Source organism: Hypanus sabinus, chromosome 11, assembly GCF_030144855.1.
Source record: "Hypanus sabinus isolate sHypSab1 chromosome 11, sHypSab1.hap1, whole genome shotgun sequence".
Taxonomy (NCBI): Eukaryota; Metazoa; Chordata; class Chondrichthyes; order Myliobatiformes; family Dasyatidae; genus Hypanus; species Hypanus sabinus.
The window spans coordinates 57,831,373-57,851,893 of NC_082716.1; the positions used below are offsets into that span (position 1 = coordinate 57,831,373).

General features: G+C 38.2%; 1 protein-coding gene across 1 annotated transcript in view; it reads right to left on the reverse strand.

The window, feature by feature from the left end:
* Window positions 1–8,415: 8,415 nt before the first annotated feature.
* LOC132401987 (leptin receptor gene-related protein) overlaps window positions 8,416–20,521 on the reverse strand; it is a 29,922-nt gene continuing 17,816 nt past the window's right edge. Inside the window, exons 2-4 of the mRNA XM_059984385.1 lie at window positions 18,327–18,402; window positions 14,809–14,995; window positions 8,416–10,597 (exon numbers count right to left, since the gene is read on the reverse strand). Coding sequence (XP_059840368.1) covers window positions 10,481–10,597; window positions 14,809–14,995; window positions 18,327–18,402 — 380 coding nt within the window. The 3' untranslated portion in view covers window positions 8,416–10,480. The remainder of the gene's footprint in view (window positions 10,598–14,808; window positions 14,996–18,326; window positions 18,403–20,521) is intronic.

Consider the following 20,521-nt stretch of genomic DNA (forward strand, 5'->3'; position numbering starts at 1 on the left):
GCTTGTCCCACTCCCATTGGAGAGGAGACTGAGCAGCATCCACGCCAGACTCAATAACAATTACTTTCCTCAAGCAGTGAGGCTGATCAACACCCCACCACCACCACTGTATCATTTCCTCTCAGTCATCTTATGCAGACACTCCTGCGCCTTGCATCACTTTATGTACATACATATAATCAATGTATATAAGCCATCTAATATATTTATAATTATTCAATTTTTAAAATTGTGTTCTTTACCTCAGTGTGTTTTTTATCTGAGTGTGCTTTTTACATGCTGCATTGAATCTGAAGTAACAATCATTTTGTTCTCCTTTACACTTGTGTACTGGAAATTTCATTGAACAATCTTGAAGGAATTGGTGCCCTAAAGGATGCATGCTCCGTCCACTGCTCTACTCTCTCTACATCCATGACTGTGTAGCTAGATACAGTTCAATTGTCATCTATAAATTTGCCGATGACACTATTGTTCATGGAATTTCAGATGGTAACAAGGTGGTGTACAGGATTAGATGGATCATTTGGTTGAGTGGTGTCACAATAACAACCTTGCACTCAACATCAGTAAGACCAAGGAACTGATTGTGGACTACAAGAAGGGGAAGTCTAGGGAACACACACCAGTTCCTGGGTGTCAACATCTTTGAGACTTCAAAGTAATTTTTACAAAGATAGATATATGCAGACCATGTATCATTCAAATCTTTTACTACAATGCAGATTTTATTACCATATTTGTTATCATTAAAGTGCTTATGACCAGTAAGAAGATGCACTGAATTCATAATCAATTTTAAAATGCTTGATGAACATGAGGAGACACCTAGTTTAAAAACTCAAATATTATGTCAGAGACAAAAACTAAAAGCTGAAGGGGCTCTGGCAGTAGTACTTAAAATGTCCTTAGCCATGGTTAAGGTGCCAGAGGACCGAAGTTCTGTTGTTCAAGGAAGACCCTAAGAATAAGCTGAGATATTATAAGCCGGTGAGCCTGGTATCAGTTGTGAGCAAATTATTAGAAGGTATTCTAAGGGACAAAATATATAAGTGTGTGGATGGACAGAGCTTTCTGGGTAACAAGGATTTATAATTGGTCTTGTCTAATTAAACTTAAGAGTTTTTGAGGAGGCTACCAAGAAGGCTGATGAAGGAAAGGTGGTAGTCTACAAGGACTTTAGAAAGGCCTTTGACAAAGTCTCCTGTCAGAGGCTGGTCCAGAAGGTTAAGTCAAGTGGCATTCAGAATGAAGTAATCGATTGGATTCAACACTAGCTTAGCGAGAGAAGGCAGCACGCTGTCTCTGACTGGAGATCTGTAACAAGTAGTGTGCCACAGTATCAGTGCTGGTTGTGTTATTCTTTATCATCTATATAAATGATGCAGTAAAATGAATCAGCAAATTTGTAGATGACAGTAAGATTGGGGTCATAAAGGGCAGCAAGAATGGGTAGCAAACCTTGCAGTGTTCTTGACCAGATGGAAAAATGGGCTGAAAAATAGCAAATGAAATTTAATGCACACAAGCGTGAGGTGTTGCACTTTGGAAGGACAAACCAGAGTAAGACTCACACACTGATCAGTAGGGCATTGAAGTGTGCATTAGATAAAGGAACCTGTGAATACAAATCTATTAATGCATTGAAAGTGACATCATAGGTACAAACCCCATTTCCAGAAAAGTTGGGATATTTTCCAAAATGCAAAAGCAAAAATCTGTGATATGTTAACTCACGTGAACCTTTATTTAACTGACAAAAGTACAAAGAAAAGATTTTCAATAGTTTTACTGACCAACTTAATTGTATTTTGTAAATATACACAAATTTAGAATTTGATGGCTGCAACACACTCAACAAAAGTTGGGACAGAGGCATGTTTACCATTGTGTTACATCACCTTTCCTTTTATTAACACTTTTTAAACATTTTGGAACTGAGAATACTAATTGTAGTAGATTTGCAATTGGAAATTTTGTCCATTCTTGCTTGATATAAGACTTCAGCTGCTCAACAGTCCATGGTCTCTGTTGTCTGATTCTCCTCTTCATGATACGCCATATATTTTCGATAGGAGATAGATCTGGACTGGCAGCAGGCCAGTCAAGCACACACACTTTGTGTACAAAGCCACGCAGAATGTGCAGAATGTGGTCTGGCATTGTCCTGCTGAAATAAGCATGGACGTCCCGGGAAGAGACTTCACCTTGATGGCAACATATGTCTCTCTAAAATCCTAATATACGCCTCAGAGTCAATGGTACCTTCACATACATGCAACTCACCAATGCCGTGGGCACTGATGCACCCCCATACCATCACAGATGCTGGCTTTTGCACCTTTCGTTGATAACAATCAGGATAGTTGTTTTCATCTTTGGCACGGAGAACCCGACGCCCGTTTTTTCTGAAAACTAGCTGAAATGTGGACGCATCTGACCACAGCACACAGTTCCACAGTCTTTCAGTCCATCTGAGATGAGCTCGGGCCCAGAGAACTCACCGGCGTTTCTGCATAGTGTTAATGAATGGCTTCCTCCTTGCGTAATACAGTTTCAAGTTGCATTTCTGGATGCAGCGACGGACTGTGTTAAGTGACAATGGTTTTCCGAAGTACTCCCAAGCCCAGGTGGCTATAATTGTCACAGTAGCATGACGGTTTCTTTGGCAATGCCAACTGACGGCTCGAAGATCATGTGCATTCAACAGCGGTTTCCGACCTTGCCCTTTACGCACTGAGATGTCTCTGAATTCTCTGAATCTTTTCACAATATTATGTACTGTAAATGTTGGAAGACCTAAATTCTCTGTAATCTTGCATTGGGAAATGTTCCTTTTGAACTACTAACAATTCTCTCATGAACTCTGGCACAAAGGGGTGAGCCACGACCCATCCTTGCTTGCAAAGACTGAGCCTTTGATGGACGTTACTTTTATACCCAGTCATGACACCTCACCTGCTACCAATTAGCCTGCTTAATGTGGAGTCTTCCAAACCGGTGTTACTTGAATATTCTGTGCACTTTTCAATCTTATTTTAACTCTGTCCCAACTTTTGCTGAGTGTGTTGCAGCCATCAAATTCTAAATTTGTGTATATTTACAAAATACAATTAAGTAGGTCAGTAAAGCTATTGAAAATCTTTTCTTTGTACTTTTGTCAGTTAAATAAAGGTTCACGTGAATTAACATATCACAGATTTTTGCTTTTATTGCATTTTGGAAAATATCCCAACTTTTCTGGAAATGGGGTTTGTAGATAGGGTTGTGAAGAGATTCTGCAGCACCCTGGCCTTCAGTGAGTACAGGACTTGGGATGTCAAAGTTGTTCAAGACATCGGCAAGGCCAAACTTACAGTACTGTGTGGAGCTCTGATCACCTCCATTCAGGAAAAGTATCAAAAAGCTTGAAAGAATGCAGAGAAAAATTAGGATGTTGCCAGGACTTGAGTTATAGGAAAGGTAGAATAGATTAGGATTTTATTCCCTGAAGTACAGAGGAATGAGGGAAGATCTTTTAGAGGTACACAAATCATGAGTGGTATAGATAGGGTGAATGCATGCAGGCTTCCCCACCCCCACCCCCCCAAGATTGGGGGAGACAAGAACTAGAGGTCTTAGATTTAGGGTGAAAAGTGAAATATTCAAAGGAAATCTGAGTGGAAACTTCACTCAGCAGGTGCTGCAAATATGGATCAAATTGCCAGCAGAATTGGTAGACATGGTTCAACTCAACATTTAAGAGTAGTTTGGATAGATACATGGATAGAGACTGTTTGGACGGATATGGTTCAGGTGCTTGCAGATGGGACTAGGTAGACTGAAAGCTGTTTCTGTGCTCTATGGCTCTATTCCTTCATCCGAACACCAAAGAATTACTTCAGCCAAGTCGCACTTAGTCCAGTTCATTCACAACCATATCAAAGTAGAATACATTTGCAGATACAATCTGATGAAACATAGTAACTTCATAAAACATATCTAAATATAAGCTAGTCAGAATTGAACATGATGAAGTGAAGATAATATACACTCCATGCATTATCTAAACTTTCTAAGGCACACTTCAAATTACTAAATGGCCTTCTGCTGTTAGTAGCCTTACTTTCCTTGAGAACATTCTGTCTCCAACAATATCAAAAGGGTTCATTTTGCTCATAATCGGCTCAACAGTTTCGCTGTGCTCTAGATGGATAAAAAAGGATCTATTCATCCAAATGGTGAGCTGAAAGCTATGTTTAACAGTTATTATACCAGACAGTAATTTTAGTTTCTAACTTATTCACACTAAATATAATTGACATGATTAGAATATGTGCCTTTTTGTGTTAATTTAAACACCCCCGGGTTTTAAGGAGAATATGCTGGGTGCCTTTGCCTATAATGTTGCAATTACTCAGCATGTCAAAAATTATGCCAATTTTGCTATTCAAATCCTATTGGCTTTCCGTGGGCCTTTAGTGTCCAGCTGCTTCATGGATATGATGAGGGGTAAAATGCACATTCCAAAATTGACAGAGGGTACTGGTCATCAGCTTGATGAACTGTGCATCTATAAAGGACTGAGCAATTACCTTTTATAATTTTAAAACAAGATTGGAGGCATAGTGGACAGCGAAAAAGGGTTTCAAAGCTTGCAGAGGGATTTGGACCAGCTAGAAAAATTACCTGAAAATTGACAGATGGAAGTTAATGCAGACAAGTCTAAGGTGTTGTACTTCAGGAGGACAAACCAGGGTAGAACGTGCATAGTGAACAGTAAGGCACCGAGACATGCAGTAGAACAGAGGGATCTGGAAATACAGATCCATAATTTCTTGAAGATGATGTCTTAGGAAGATAGGGCCATACAGGGTCAGAAAGAGTATTTTTAGCATAATGGCCTTCATAAATCAGAATATGGAGTACAAAAGTTGAGAGGTTATGTTGAAGTGACACAAGGCATTAGTGAGTCCAAATTCAGAGTATTGTACGTAGTTCTGGTCACTTACCCACAGGAAAATTATCAATAACATTGAAAGAGAACAAAGAAAACTTATAAGAATGCTGCTGGAACATGAGGACCTAAATTATAAGGACAGGTTAAATAGGCTAGGATTATATTCCCTGAAGCATAGGAGAATGAGGGGAGAGTTGATATATAAATTATCAAAGGTATAGATAGGGTAAATGCAAGCAGCCTTTTTCCACAGAACACACAAAAATGCTGGAGGAACTCATCATCTTTGAAAATGAATAAACAGTTGATGTTTTGGGCTGAGACCCTTCATCAGGACTGGAAAGGAAGGGGGGAGATATCAGAGTAAAAAGTGGAGAGAGAGGAAGTTGGTCAAGCTAGAAGATGATAGGTGAAGCCAGGTGAGTGGGAAAGGCAAAAGGCTGGAGGAGGAGGAATCTGATAGTAGATTGAACCATGGGAGAAAGGGAAGGGGAGGGCACCGAGCAACGTAGGGAGAAGAGGTAACAGGAAAGTGAGGAATAGAAGAAGTGGGTGGGAAAAAGAAAAAAAAAGAAAAAAATAATACCAGGAGAAATTGATGTTCCTATCATTAGATTAGAGACTACCTAGACAGAACACATGGTGATCCTCCTCCAACCTGAGTGGCCTCATCGTGGCAGAAGACAAGGGCACAGACCACATGATGGAACACAAATGGAGATGGAAATTAAAATGATTGGCACCGGGAAATTCCACTTCTGATGAATGGAGCGGAGGTGCTCAACAAAGCAGTCCCTAATTTAAGTCTCACCAATATGGAAGAGGCAGCATCTGAAGCACCAGATACAACAGACAACAACAGATTCACAGATAAAGTGTTGCCTCCCCTGGAAGGACTGTTTGAGGGCCTGAATGGAGGTTTAGGGAGGAGGTGAAGCATTTCCCTCACTTGTAGGGATATGTGCCAGGAAGGAGATTAGTGGGGAAGAACAGAAGGACAAAGGAATCATGGAAGCAATCTCTGCTGAAAGTGGTAAGTAGGGTGGGAGGAAATAAAGAAGTGTTTGGTGGTAGGATCCTGTTAAAGATGGTGGAAATTGTAGAGAATGTTGTGCTGGATATTGGGTACCTTTCCCACCCACCTGGCTTCACTTATCATTTTCTAGCTTGTCATCCTTCCCTCCCCCTAACTTTTTATACTGGATTTTTCCCTGTTCCTTTCCAAACCTGATGAAGGATCTTGGCTCAAAACATCAAAAATTTATTCATTGTATGTCTACCCTGTCAAGTTCCTCAAGCATTTTGTGTGTATTGCTCTGGATTTCCAGCATCTGCAGCTTCTCTTGTGTTTATGGTTTTTCCCACAGAGGTTCAGCGAGACTAGAACCAGATGTTATAGGGATCGGGTAAAAGATGAAATATTTAAGGGGAAACTGAGGGAAATCCTAACCCTAACCCTCAAAAGGTGGCATGAGTGCAAAACAAGCTGCCAGCAGGAATGGTGAATGCAGTTTTGACTGCAACATATAAGAGAAGTTTGGATAAGTACTTAACAAGGTCAGGCCACATCAATAGAAAGAGCAACAATGTTAATGTTTTAGGCTACGCCAGAGCTCTAAACCCTGCTCAATTCTTTCTCTGAAAAATTAAAAAAACCTGCACTAATTATCCAGAAGGCAAACATACTTCATAAGCCTGTCGTCATTGTTCAGATCACCCCAACAACCAAGAACCCAAAATAATCAGTTCCCCTTATTTATGAATCACCGGTCAGAAAAGGAAGTCAATGAAGATTCCTCACCTCAAAATACGATATAGTCTTGATCTGCCAGCTGCAAGGCGTTTGAAGACCACGATCTCAATCCCAGTACCACTCATAATTTACCATGTCACAGTAATCCCTATTCTTCTGCATGGATTGGAGGTATAACAACTTATGGTTACTGTCTGAAAGTAGTGCAGAAACCACCAAAGCTACCTGCATAAAACAATACAAAGCCACAAAGCAGGATAGACAAACCAGGCATCAGCTTCTCCCAAGCAAACCTATCTACTGGAGAACAGGTCACATAATTAGCATGCGGTCACAGAAGACTGCAGGTGTTGGAATCTGGAGTAACACAAGCAGTCTGAGACAGCATGTATGGATGAAAATGGACTGTCCACTTTTCAGGTCAAGAATCTTTCTTCATAGCTCGAGATGAAAATTGGACACAACTAAGAAGGCAGCTAGCAGGAAAACCAAAAGCTACCAATACTGAAATCCGATCAGCAAACAAGCATGGGAACCATTCACATTGGGAGAAATGAGGTGGGCAAAAGATGCAGGGGAAATGAAAAAAAGGAAGAGGCGTCAGAAATGGCCCATGTGAATTTGAGAGCAGGGTGGAAGTTGGTGGCAAAGTTGATAAAATTGATGAGTTCTGCATCAATGCAAGAAGCACCAATGCAGTCATCAACATAACAGAGAAAGATTTGGGGCAGTGGTACCAACAGAAGTGTTTTGGTACAGAGATCATTCTCCATAACTAACTAAAGGACAGGCATAGTTCAGCCAGGCCAATGGCAGTGCTGGTGTAGGGTAACTGGCTGGATCTTTGTGGTAGAAAGAAGCAGAGGTTCTTGTGTCTTCCAAACTGGATGTAGGTGTATAAATACTGAGCATCCATGGAGAAGAGAAGGCCAGGGAGTGTGAAGTTGTCCATATGGTAGAGGGCATGCAAAATATCTCAGTAGTTAGGAAGGGTCTGGACAAGGGGAGACTGGATGGAGCAAAGATATTAGGGGATAGGTCTGGCGAGGCAAGAGCAGGCAGAAACAATAGGCCTAACAGGGCAGTACTGTTTGTGAACCTTCAGCAAAAGGTGAGAGTGTCAAGTGCACGGTTGAGGAACTATTAGTTTGGAAACTGTGGCAGGGAGATCTTCCGATGTAATGACATCTTTGACAGTGCATGAGATGATGACCTGGAGTTTGTTGGTGGTATAATAGTCTTGGGGTTGATAAGAGGAGGTATCCAAGAGCTGTTGGTAGGCCTCTGCAAGGTAGAAATCAGTCTGCCAGACTACAATACAATCACCCTTGTCTGCAGGTTTGATGACTGGTACTGTTACTCCAGCTCCTCATAAGCAATGACCCAAGTATGAAAATAGCAATAAATTGACGCGTCACTCATATCAGAAATAAGATATACTTTGCTATATAATTGGATAATTGACATGAGACCCCACTGCTAAAATAAAATGGAAGATTTAAACTGCTTCTAACCACTTTAAAATGGTTACTATCAGTGTTGAAATGGGAAAATACACCTGTTCCTAATATGAACTCCTGGAACATGTAATCAATTCAGGTAACAAAAAAGTTGCATTTTATTAGTTTACATTTAAATTCAAACACAAAACTATATAAGAATCAATTTGAGATACTGTATCAGCCAAATTCATCATTCTACAATTAGTTTAGCTTACAAGGTATGCAGTGGAAAAAGTATTGAAAATTTATTGACAATAACATTCAGTAAACAATTCACATACAAAAGTTTAAAAGCAATCTGTGGCATTTGAAGCTTACAATATTCTTACATAGTCATAATAAGAAACTTCAACCAAAGGGAACCCCATTTAACAAAAAATTAACCCCTGCCTCCACAAATAAATCTATTAAAAATATCTTCTAAATTTGAAGATCAATAATTAATGCTATTCTTCAACTTTTACTTGTATCAAATGACCAACAGGAATAGTCAAAACAAGTTTCCAACTTAGTGCAACATTTAAATGATCTGAAGGCAAGGAACTGATTCATGACCTGTGCCCTGCCAGCATACAAATGAATAATTTTGCACACAATATTTCAGTTTCTATACATGCAAAAGGACACTATTTAAGATGGGCATAATCTTCATTTGCAATTTACAACTTTAACATTTCCCAGAGACTATGGTTTAAGATATTAAATACACAAATAACAAAATGGGAGAGATAACTGACTTCAGAATGTTTTTCTCCAATTAGCTTTAGGCTGCATTTCAATTAACAAGGCCAAATTTAATCCAGGAAATATTAACTACATATATGGAAACCATGCCTTTAAATACTTAATGCCAGCATTCAATAAGCATACAAATATTATATTAGACATTCATCTAATATTATGAAACACTAGCCTTTATAATTTAATTTGACATATGCTACAATATGTAGTCAAAGCTTCTTCCAAAAAAAACATGCTCCATGGCTAAGCCTGTAAGTTACAAAATCATTCTGGAAACAAAATATAGAAATTGTCAAGATGGTCACATGCTTTAAGTTTAATGTATTTCTTATTCTTGTTTCCATTTGGGAGAACACAAGTCAATGTATGAACAGTAGTAGGCACAGCATGGTGCCAATGAGTTACCACAAGTATGGCATTTAACGCTGCATCTATACATACATCTTTGGGCTTGGCTTAATATTGAAATTAAACCTTTCATTAAGGGTATACAATATCGATAATATACTGTGAAATTATTGGTTACAAATACCACATAATGTAATCAGCTTCAATGTTCCCATAGCCCCATCACATTCTTTTTAGATACCTAAATTTCAGAAGTCTTTCTCCACTAGGAACAACATGTGTGTAGTGGAGATATTCCTTACATTAACTTTAATGTTAATACATAGAAGATACAATAAATGTTCGTTTTAGTCAAATAATCCTTTCTTCAAAACATGAGAGAGTCAGCATTAGAAAGGGTAGAACACTTAATACAACGGTTGTCAAGAATTTTTGAGTAGTGCTTCTGTTTCTAAGCATTTCAAACCTCTTTTTGTCTTGCATATAGCGACAAAAAGAAAAAGATCCTAGAGGTCTTAAGGATATCTTAAATACATTGCATTTTAAGTTGTTAAAGCACTATGAACTTTTATATAAGCATTTCAAAATGGCAAGACAAACTCTGAAAGAGCAAATGGTGACATTCTATTCATTGGAAATAATATGTAGATGCTCAAGATTTATTGTAAAAGCTCTGACATCAAGGTAAATGCCAGGTCAATAATGAAGGTCTCTTGCTTAAAAAGAGGCAGAACAAATAACTATCTAGTCAAGAGGATTTATACCTCTCTATACCTCCAGAGTGGGCCAATGGTAAATCCCCCAGTCAAATTCAACTAAAAATTCAACTAACAACGCCACCAATCATATCAGAACTCCTCCATTAGTTTTACTTTTGTTTATACAATGTATTAAAATGAAAAATCTGATGCATGTTTCAAGAACTAAGGAGTATGTTTTCATCTCATCAAAGTAGATGCTATCATGCACTTTGTTCATTGGTCAACACAGGCAAATATTTGCAAAGGCCCAGCTTTTTGTTCAAATAAAATCACAGATTAGCACAGACCTAGGTCATGAAGTAACTATATTTAATATACAAATGAATCTTGGGTTATTTTTGAATGCTGCATTTACAGATGATACACACTGCACTTTAGTTGGAGCTTTAGTAGGTTCAGCATCAAAGGGTCATCATATCCAGGGTTCATTGCAAAACTACCATTGCTCCCAACTAAAGTCATCCCCTCTACCAAACACTAGGAAAAAGCCCAAAATGGTGAGAAAGATTACTGCATTGCCTGCCAGCACGAGTCCACAGGCTCCCCACTGGATCTGAAATATGAAACACAGGACAGCAGTCTCAACACAATAGGTTTTAAAAATTGAACATTACCTGTACCCTACTGCAGCAAGCACATTCAAATAAATGTATCTGCAAAGTTGTTATTCATTGCTGGCTTAGTTCTGATCTGTTCATGTTCTTACTCTCCATAATGAAGAAAATTATTCCCAATGAATTATTCTACATACTGAAGTAACTACAGAAGTATGTAAATGGGCATTTTTAACTGATATTTCAAATGAAGTGATTAGTTTTTACTTCAACATATGATTGGATTACATAGCAATTCAAAAATAGTAAAACTTATGTTTATGTTTTAACTTGAGGTGCATCAATTTCAGAACCATTTTTATTATATTTTTGGTGATACATTTCATAAACCTTGAGATAAATTTTCATTTTGAACATAAAGATATAGGGACTGATGACTGGAAATAAATCTACTGTTGTTTCAGATGAGATTTATATCATTTAAGGAATTTCTTAGGGAAAATACTAAGGGATCGTCTTGGACTCACTTGGAAACACAGAGGTTGATAAAAGATAGTGGGGCTTTATGCAGGATAATTTGATCAATTTCTTTTAAAGGGAAGCAACCAAGAAGATTGATGAAAGCAGGGTGATATAAATTATTTATATGGACTTTAGTGGTAACACAGGTGGATAGGTTGCTGAAGAAGGCATATGGCACGCTTGCCTTCATAGGTTGGAGCACAGAAAATAAAAGTTGGAGATTATGTTGCAATTTTACAAAACACTGGCTGGGCCATACTTGTCCAGTTTTGCACTGAACAACTTTAGTTTATGGGAGAGATTGAACAGCTTTTTTGCCCTGGAGCAAAGAAAGCCAAAGGATGATTTGACCAAGGTGCATAAGATTTTATCAAGCATAAATAAGGTCACAGTCAGAATCTCTTTTCCAGGCTAGGCCTATCAAAAACAATGGGACATAGGTTAATATAACAGAAAGGAGCTTTAAAGACAATTTGAGGGGGAAGTATTAAATTCTTTTTAAAGTGTTTGGGGGTAACCCAAGGGAAGGAGGGGGGAGGCATAACAACTGGGTCCCCTGGCACTGAGGTATGCATGATGTTGCGGGAATCATTAAATTGTGGCTGAAAGAAGTTTATAACTGGGAGCTTAATATCCAAGCGTACATTCTGCATCAAAGGAATGGGCAGGTAGGCAGAAGTGGTGGAATGGCTCTGCTGGTAAAAAATGAAATCAAATCATTAGAAAGAGGTGACATAGGAATGGAAGCTGTAGAATCAATGCATGTTGAGGTAAGAAACTGCAAGGAAAAAGACCCAGATGGAAATTATATACAGACCTCAGAACAGTAGCAAAGATATGGCCTACAAATTACAACAAGAGATAGAAAATGCACGTCAAAAGGGAATGTTACAATTGTCAAAGGGAGGTCAATGTGCAGGAGGATTGGAAAAATCAGGTTGGTGATAGATCCTAAGTTAGCTGTTTAGAAAAGCTTGTGATTGAGCACACGAGGGAATTAGCTATTCTGGATTGGCTGTTGTGCAATGAACTGGAATTGATTAAAGAGCTTAAGGTAAAGGAACAGTGATCATTATATGATGAATTCATCCAGCAATTTGAGAAGGAGAGGCTAAAGTCAAATGTATCAGTATTACAGTGGAGTAAAGGGAATCACAGAAGCATGAGAGGGGACTGACCAAAACTAGCAAGGATGACTGCAGAGCAGCATAGCTGACAAGAAAGGTCAAAGAGAGGGCATATAACAGAGCAAAAATTAGTGTGAAGTGAAAGGATTAGTAAGCTTTTAAGAACTAACAGAAGACAAGTAAAATAATTCATTAAGGAAAAGATGGGCTATGAAGGTAAGTAGCTAATAATATTAAAGAGGATATAAAAAGTTTCTTCAGATATACAAAGAGGCAAAAGTAGATATTAGACCACTGCAAAATGATGTTGGAGAGGTAGTAATGGGGGACAAGGAAATGGCAGATGAACTAATTATGAATGTTGCACTTATTTTTCACTGTGGAAGACACTGGCTGTATGCCAGAAGTTCAAGAGTGTCGGGGCAGAAGTGAGCGAAGTTCCCACTACTAGGATGAAGGTGCTTGGGAAACTGAAAGGTCTGAAGATATGTAAGTCACTTGGACCAGATGGTCTACACCCCAGAAAGTTCGAAGCAAGTTCACAAAAATGATTCCGGGATTGAAAGGCTTGTCATATGAGGAGCATTTGATGGCTCTGGACCTGTACTCAATGGAATTCAGAAAAATGAGGAGGGTTCTCATTGAAACCTATCAAATGTTGAAAGACCTCTATAGAGTGGATATGGAAAGGATGTTTCCTATAGCTTGAGGAATCTAAGATCAGAAAACATGGCCACAGAACAGAGGAACATCCAGTTAGAACGGAAATGAGTAGGAATTTCTTTAGCCAGACAGCGGTAAATTAATTTAATTTAATTTATTTCCACAGCTGAACGTAGAGGTCAAGTCATTGGGTAAATTTAAGGCAAAGTTAGGTTCTTGATTAGTCAGAGCATGAAAGGATACAGGAGCAGGCAGGAGATTAGGGCTGAGAGGGAAATGGATCAGCCATGATGAAATGGTAGAGCAGACTCAATGGGCCAAATGGCCTAATTCTGCTCCTATCGCTTATGGTCTAGAACCTGATGCCAAATACGGTGGTGGAGTTAGATACATTATTTTTAAGATACTTTTAGATGGGTACTTAAAAAGGCAGGGAATAGGATACAAGCCTAATGTAGAGAAATGGGATTAGTGTAGATGGACAAAAAGTTAGCATAAATGTGATAGACCAAAGGGCCAATTTCAGTGCTGTGTAACTGTATGAAAGAATTAGTAACCCAGTCTTTGCAATTTCCCTATCTTCATCCATGCTGTTATGTGAATGGTATGAAGAAAAGAGCAAAATAGAAGAATTTTAAAAACTGGATTTTAAAAGGTCATTTGTCTTTAAGCTTTAATTGTTTTGTAATCTCCAAATGCCATCTGATATGCTGTCCCAAATTTGATACTAATTTGAAATTTTCAGTATAAAGTCTTTTAACTGGTACACTAACCAAATGCAAATACATATTTTAATAACACAAGATTATTATGTTATACCATTTTAAGTCAGCATGTTGGAAACAGTAGTACATGAATGTAAATCTCAAACATGCAGTATCTGACAAACAGAAGAAATTATTAAAATGTATTCATTTATAAGCTATTCTGCTTCAATCTGGATACCTTGGTCTATTTCTGTATTTTATTTTACATAAATGTCAATCGCCTCAATAACATTAACCATAATGACTGTCAGCCCTTACATGTACAGAAATACCACCCAGTGCTCCCTGAATTACTTAGACATCTTTTTGTCCATCCACACTAATCCCATTTGTCCACATTAGGCCTGTATCCTACTCCCTGCCTTTTTAAGCGCCTGTCTAAAAGTATCTTAAACATAATGATTGTATCTGACTCCACCACCATATCTGGCAATAGTGAAACAGCAGTAATGACATCCAAATAAATATTGGGAAGATCCAGTCACTACCAAAAGAACTGCTTTTCTCAGTCATAAACTCCATCTCCCTCTCTGGATACCATTTCCAATTAAACTAAATTGTTTGTAACCGTCCTATCATATTTCACCATGTTGCATGACTACTGAGCCGTAGCATCACTAAGACCACCTAATTCCACCTCATTAATATCACAAGAACCTGTCCAGCTCAACTTCAACCTTTAAACATTGCCCTTATCCCTATTTCACTACATACTAGGTTGATTTGATTTTATTTAGAGACACACTGCAGAGTAGGCCCTTCAAGCCACACTGCCCCAGCAACCCGACAACCCTGATTAACCATAACCTAATTCCGGGACAATTTACAATGACCAATTGAAGTACCCGGTAGGCCTTTGGACTGAGAGGGGAAACCGGATCACCTGGGGAAAATCCACGCATTCCACGGGAAGGACGTACAGAGACTCCTTACAGAACAGTGCTGAAGTTAAGCTCTAAACTCTGGAATGCCCCAAGCTGTAATAGCATCGCACTAGCCCCTATGCTATTGTGGTGGCTAGACATGTTTCCACCTAGCACAAATATCCTATTCTTGACCAGCAGAAAATTACAAATAGGTGATAAGCTAGAATGACAAGACAGTTTTCAGTCAGGTTTAGGAAGGACTTACCACTGAAACTCGAGCAAGTATTATTGGGAGCCCAAAGGCAGAAACAACAATCCCTGTGGTGAAAAAATACGCAAGTTCACGACAGGCGCTGCTTGCTGCATCGGTGTCATCACCCAATCTTCGTGCAATAAAGCTCGGGATAGGTGACAGGAAGTAAAATATCAGCACAAACAAGGGCCAATAAATGCTGCAGTGGAGTTAAAAATGGAAAGGAAAAATAATTAAAGTAGGAAGATTTAAATCTTTATAAATTCTACTGACAAAGGGGCTTGCTTATGTCTCTAATTGAAACCAGGTTAACATTTCATAAAACCCTCTCACTTATACTCTTAAGCCTCTTAAAAGAGGGAACTTAAATTAGTAGTCAAAATATAATTAGAGCTGAAAAGCAATAAGAAATTTAGACAACAAATTTGATGTTTGAGATCTTCAAATCATAGCAAATGAGCAACTGAGAGAAAGCTTGAATACCAAATTAACAAGAAGTGATTACACTGCATTCTTGAATTGGTTATTACTTAAAGTCAAGTAACATTCAGTGGCCATTTTATTAGGTATCTCCTGAAGCTAATGAAGTGGCCATTGAGTGTATGCTTGCAGTTTTCTGCTGTGAAAATCTATCCACTTCAAGGTTCAACTAGTTTTACATTCAGAGATGCTCTTCTGCCCACTACTATAAAGAGTGGCGTGGTTATTTGAGTTACTGTCACCTTCCTGCCAGCTTGAACCAGCTTGGCCATTCTCCTCTGACCTCTCTTATTAACAAGGGGTGTTCACCCACTGAACTGTTAGTCACTGGATGTTTTTTGTTTCTCACACCATTCTCTGTTAACTTTAGAGACTGTTGTGCATTAAAATCCTAGGAGGTCAACAGTTTCTGAGATCCTCAAATCACCCCCCCACAATCATTCCACTGTCAAAGTCACTTAGATCACATTTCTCCCGTCCTGGTATTAGATCTGAACACCTGAACTTCTTGACCATGTTTCCATGCTTTTGTGCATTCAGTTGCTGCCATATCATTGGCTAATTAGATATTTCCATTAACGAGCAGATGTACAGGTGTAAAGTGGCCACTGACTGCAAACTTATCAAAGTACGTATATAGTATGTTACAATATACTACCTTGAGGTTCATTTTCTTGCAGGTATTACAGGAAAATAGGGAAATACTAAAGATTATAAACTACAAAAATAAAACAAAAAAACTGATAAACAACAATGTGCAAAAGAAGACATTGTTCAAAACAAAATAATACCAAAACATGATTTGTGGAGCCACTGAAAGTGAAGCTGTAGGTTGTGAAATCAGTTCAGAGTTGTGATGAGTAAAGTTGTCTTCAACAGTTCAGGAGTCTGATAGTAATAGGGTAATTACCATTACTTTATCATTTCCTGTCAGTCACTTTATGTACAGACATTCCTGTGCATGGCATCACTTCATGAACATACAATCAATGTGTATAAGCTACCTTATGTACTTAGATTTATTATGCTTTTTTATAATTGCACTCTTTATCTTACTGTGTTTCTTATGTGCTGCATCAGATCCAAAATAACAATTATTTCATTCTCCTGTACATTTATGTACCAGAAACGACATCAAACAATCTTGACGACATTAAACCGTTCCTGATGTGTGATCCAAGGCTCCTGTTCCTCCAGCCCGACGGTAGTAGCACAGTGGAGGTTGCTGATGGTAGATGTTGCTTCCTTATGATAACGGTCCATGTAAATGTGCTCAGAAGAGGGAAGGGCTTTGTTTGTGATGCACTGGGCTGTATCCACCACTTTCTGTAGACCTTTCTACTGTCAACATCCGCATACTTTGATCTTCATTCCTTTCAAATACTGATTCTTTAATGGCACAGGTCTTGTGCTTGCACTGTGCAAATATTCTCTTACTTACATTTAACAGAAATGCAGTTAAATTATCAAACTGGAATAAATGGTAAGGGAAAGAAGACTATGTTGGAACAAGGAAGAATTGTTGGGTGAACGAGTAGTTTCTGTTCTACTGCAGATCATGATCTTTGCTGGGGGCTTTCCAATTGCTTGCTTGGTGGCTGGAGGTGGCTGGCTTTTTACTGAAATAAGTGGGGGAGGGAGAGGGCCGATGCTATGTGCGTGGGAGGGGGAGTGGGGGAGGGTTCTAATGTTTTTACTGTCACTTATTCTTTAGGATACTCTGTTTTCATGGATGTCTGCAAAGAACAAGATTTTAAAGTTGTATATTGTATACCTTCTCTGATATTAAATGGAACTGTTGAAAACATTGGAGCAAAACATCAATTTGTTTGAACTAGAGGCACAATAGAAAGTAATGAATAAGGGGACATAGTTAAGTGTGGAATAGATATAAGATTAAGTATAAGAATTTGATTGGTAGAAAAGAGGCAACTGACATCAGATCTGTATCTTGTCTCCTACCCCAGGCCTAGCTTTTCCCAAATACCTGCAAAATGGCATAACATAATGACTTGCTTGCCGTCGAACTGGAACACCTTCTAATAATCTGTTCACACCATCAAGTTCTGTCTTTTCCTATGCTTTGCCCTTTTCCCAGTTCTGCTGGATCCACTAAATTTCACATATAAAGAACTGCATTTATTTTCCAATTCCAGGACCACCATCTGATTTCTCTTACCATAGGTTCACCCTTTTAGCAGGTCTTAAGCCATGTCAAACTGCATTTCCAAATATAACAAAATCACCACCAATGCTGATAAACTCATGACACAATACTACTAAGCAGAACATTATCCTTGGTCCAAAACTTATTTGTAGTAAGTTAGCTAGAAGTGTATTTAAGTTAGAAAGCCTGTATTTTTGTATAACAAAATTAAAATGTATAGTTTTATCCCCCCATTAGCTACTTCTGTTCGGAAGCTAGGAATTACTAGTATCTACCCATTTCCAAACTTCATTCATTAACTAAATGACTTTAAAACATGTCTACTTACAACAATTAGACTCTGGGCTTAACCAAGAAAATTCATGTTCAAGATAAACAAATTGTGGTTATATAGATATGTTCTGGGTTATATAACATTGCTCTTGAGATAACACACGTCATTCTATTTTGAAACAAGGACAAATTCAGTAAAATATATTTTTCAGTTTTGCACTTTTTTTTCAAACTCCAAAGCTGCTCCTTTCCAGAAAATGGTGGTACAATTCAACTAATTATCTCTGTTTCTTATCACATCAATCAAGCACAAAATCTTCATGTGTGTGCTCTAAACAGTTTCAAGTTCATGAATGATCCTTACTTAACCTCAGCCAGATTATTACACCTCTGCATGATTTATTGAACAGTAATCAGGACTCTTAATGGTTCAGCCTGCTGTTCTACACAAATATGAAAGCAAAACTGTTGAAGAGAGGTAGCTAATTATCACTGAATGTAACTTTTGACTCCTAAGAAACAGTCCTGTAGTGGGGACAAGCAACATCCACAGAATTAAAAGAAACATTTTTTTCTTACGAGAGTTTAAATGAAAAATTCAGAATCTTACCCATATTGTTCAAGGGCACATCCCAACATGAGGAAAGTCAGGCCTATGGCACCACTGAAGGATAAACCAACCAGAGCTGCAAATAAAATGGAGAGGGCAAGTCATCCAATTATGTGTCTCATCCATCATTTACAAATTATTTACATAATGTGGATATTAGACAATCTCAGCGTTTCCACGTGACAAGTTTCACTGAAGGTTGTTCACGATGATTACTGAATCTTCTCCCAATTTGAACTTCTCTTCTATTACACATGTAATGAATGCCATAATGGATTGCATTTCTCAAATTCCTCATCAATCTCTGCCTTTCAAGTGAACAGGAAATAATTTATCACAGATTTTGTGGATGTGAGAAGGACACCCGCATGGTTTGTCGCCTCACAGGTGCCAGGGTCCGGGATGTCTCTGACCGGGTGCATGACATCCTGGTACGAGAGGGAAAGCAACCAGAAGTTGTGATACAGGAAGCGGGATGAGGTTCTGAAGTGTGAGTTTCAGGAACTAGGCAGAAGGCTGAAGAACAGGACCTCAAGGGTGGCATTCTCAGGATTGCTGTCAGTGCTATATGATAGTGATGGTAAGAATTGGAGGAGATGGCAGTTGAATGCATGGCTGCGGAGTTGGTGCAAGGGGCAGAGTTTTAGATTTTTGGATCATTGGGATCTCTTCTGGGGAAGGTGGGACCTGTACAGATTGGATGGGTTGCACCTAAACTCAAGGGGGAGAAATATCCTTGCAGGTAGGTTTGCTAGCATGGTTCAGGAGGGTTTAAACTAATTTACCTTACTCTGTTGGTCTGAGAAAACGCATAAAGAAGGAAGCTCTTTTATTGGTTGATAAAATTAAAGAGATTGACAAGAAATATTTGATTACTCCTAGTAAGGAGCTTTACAAGCAAAGGGTTGAACTTCAAACAGAATATAGTTTATTACTTACATCTTCAATTGAAAATCAACTGATGATCTGATTTTTATATGCATAGTGATAAATCGGGTAAACTGCTAGCTAGTCAATTGAAGAATGCTTTGGTTAAACGTCAAATTACTAAGATCCGTCAGCAAAATGGGGATTTGACAGTTAACCATGATGAGATAAATAAATCATTTCAAGATTTTTATACTTCCCTATATCATTCTGAATTTCCTCAGGATTGTGGTACCATGTGTGATTTTCTTGGGAAATTGAATTTCCCAAAATTATCACCAGATGATCTTTCAATATTGGAAACTCCTATGACTGATGCAGAAATCAAAGGGGACACTTCCTCCATGAATTCAGGGAAAGCACCTGGTCCAGATGGGTATACAGCAGAATTTTTAAAATGTTTTTCCGCTACTCTTTCTCCTTGGTTATATAAGGTTTTTGAAGAAGCAATTAGATTGGGCAATCTGCCACAATCTTTTTATAGAGCTTCCATCTCTTTAATATTGAAGAAAGATAAAGACCCTACTGATTGCGCATCCTATAGACCAATATCCTTATTGAATGTAGATTCTAAGATTTTTTCCAAGTTACTTGCATCCAGGTTGGAGAAGGTATTATCCCAAATTATCTCGGAAGATCAAACCGGTTTTATTAAAAATTATTATTCTTTTTTTAGTGTTAGGTTATTGAATATTATGTATACTCCTTCACATAACATTTCAGAATGTGTTATTTCATTAGATGTGGAGAAAGCATTTGACAGAGTTGAATGGCCATACTTATTTAATGTGCTGGAGAAGTTTAATTTTAGTCCCGACATTTATTTCCTGGATTAAACTGATTTATCATACTCCAGTAGCCTTGGTGTTTACTAATAATCAAAGATCTCCCTTTTTTCGTTTATTTCGGGGCACCAGACAAGGCTGTCCTCTTAGCCCACTATTATTTGATATTGCTTTAGAACCCTTGGCAATTGCTAACAGAGAATCACAGGATATTCTTGGTATTAATCGTGGGACAGATACTCATAAGTTATCTTTGTATGCAGATGATTTATTATTATTTATTTCTAATCCTGAGAAATCTATTCCAGTAGTTTTATCATTGTTGGCTCAATTTAGTGACTTTTCTGGGTATAAATTAAATCTTAATAAGAGAGAATTGTTTCCTTTAAACAGACAGGTCCCAATTTATGGAAACTTACCTTTTAAATTAGTTAATGACTCTTTTATTTACTTAGGGATTAAAATCACAAAAAACCATAAAGA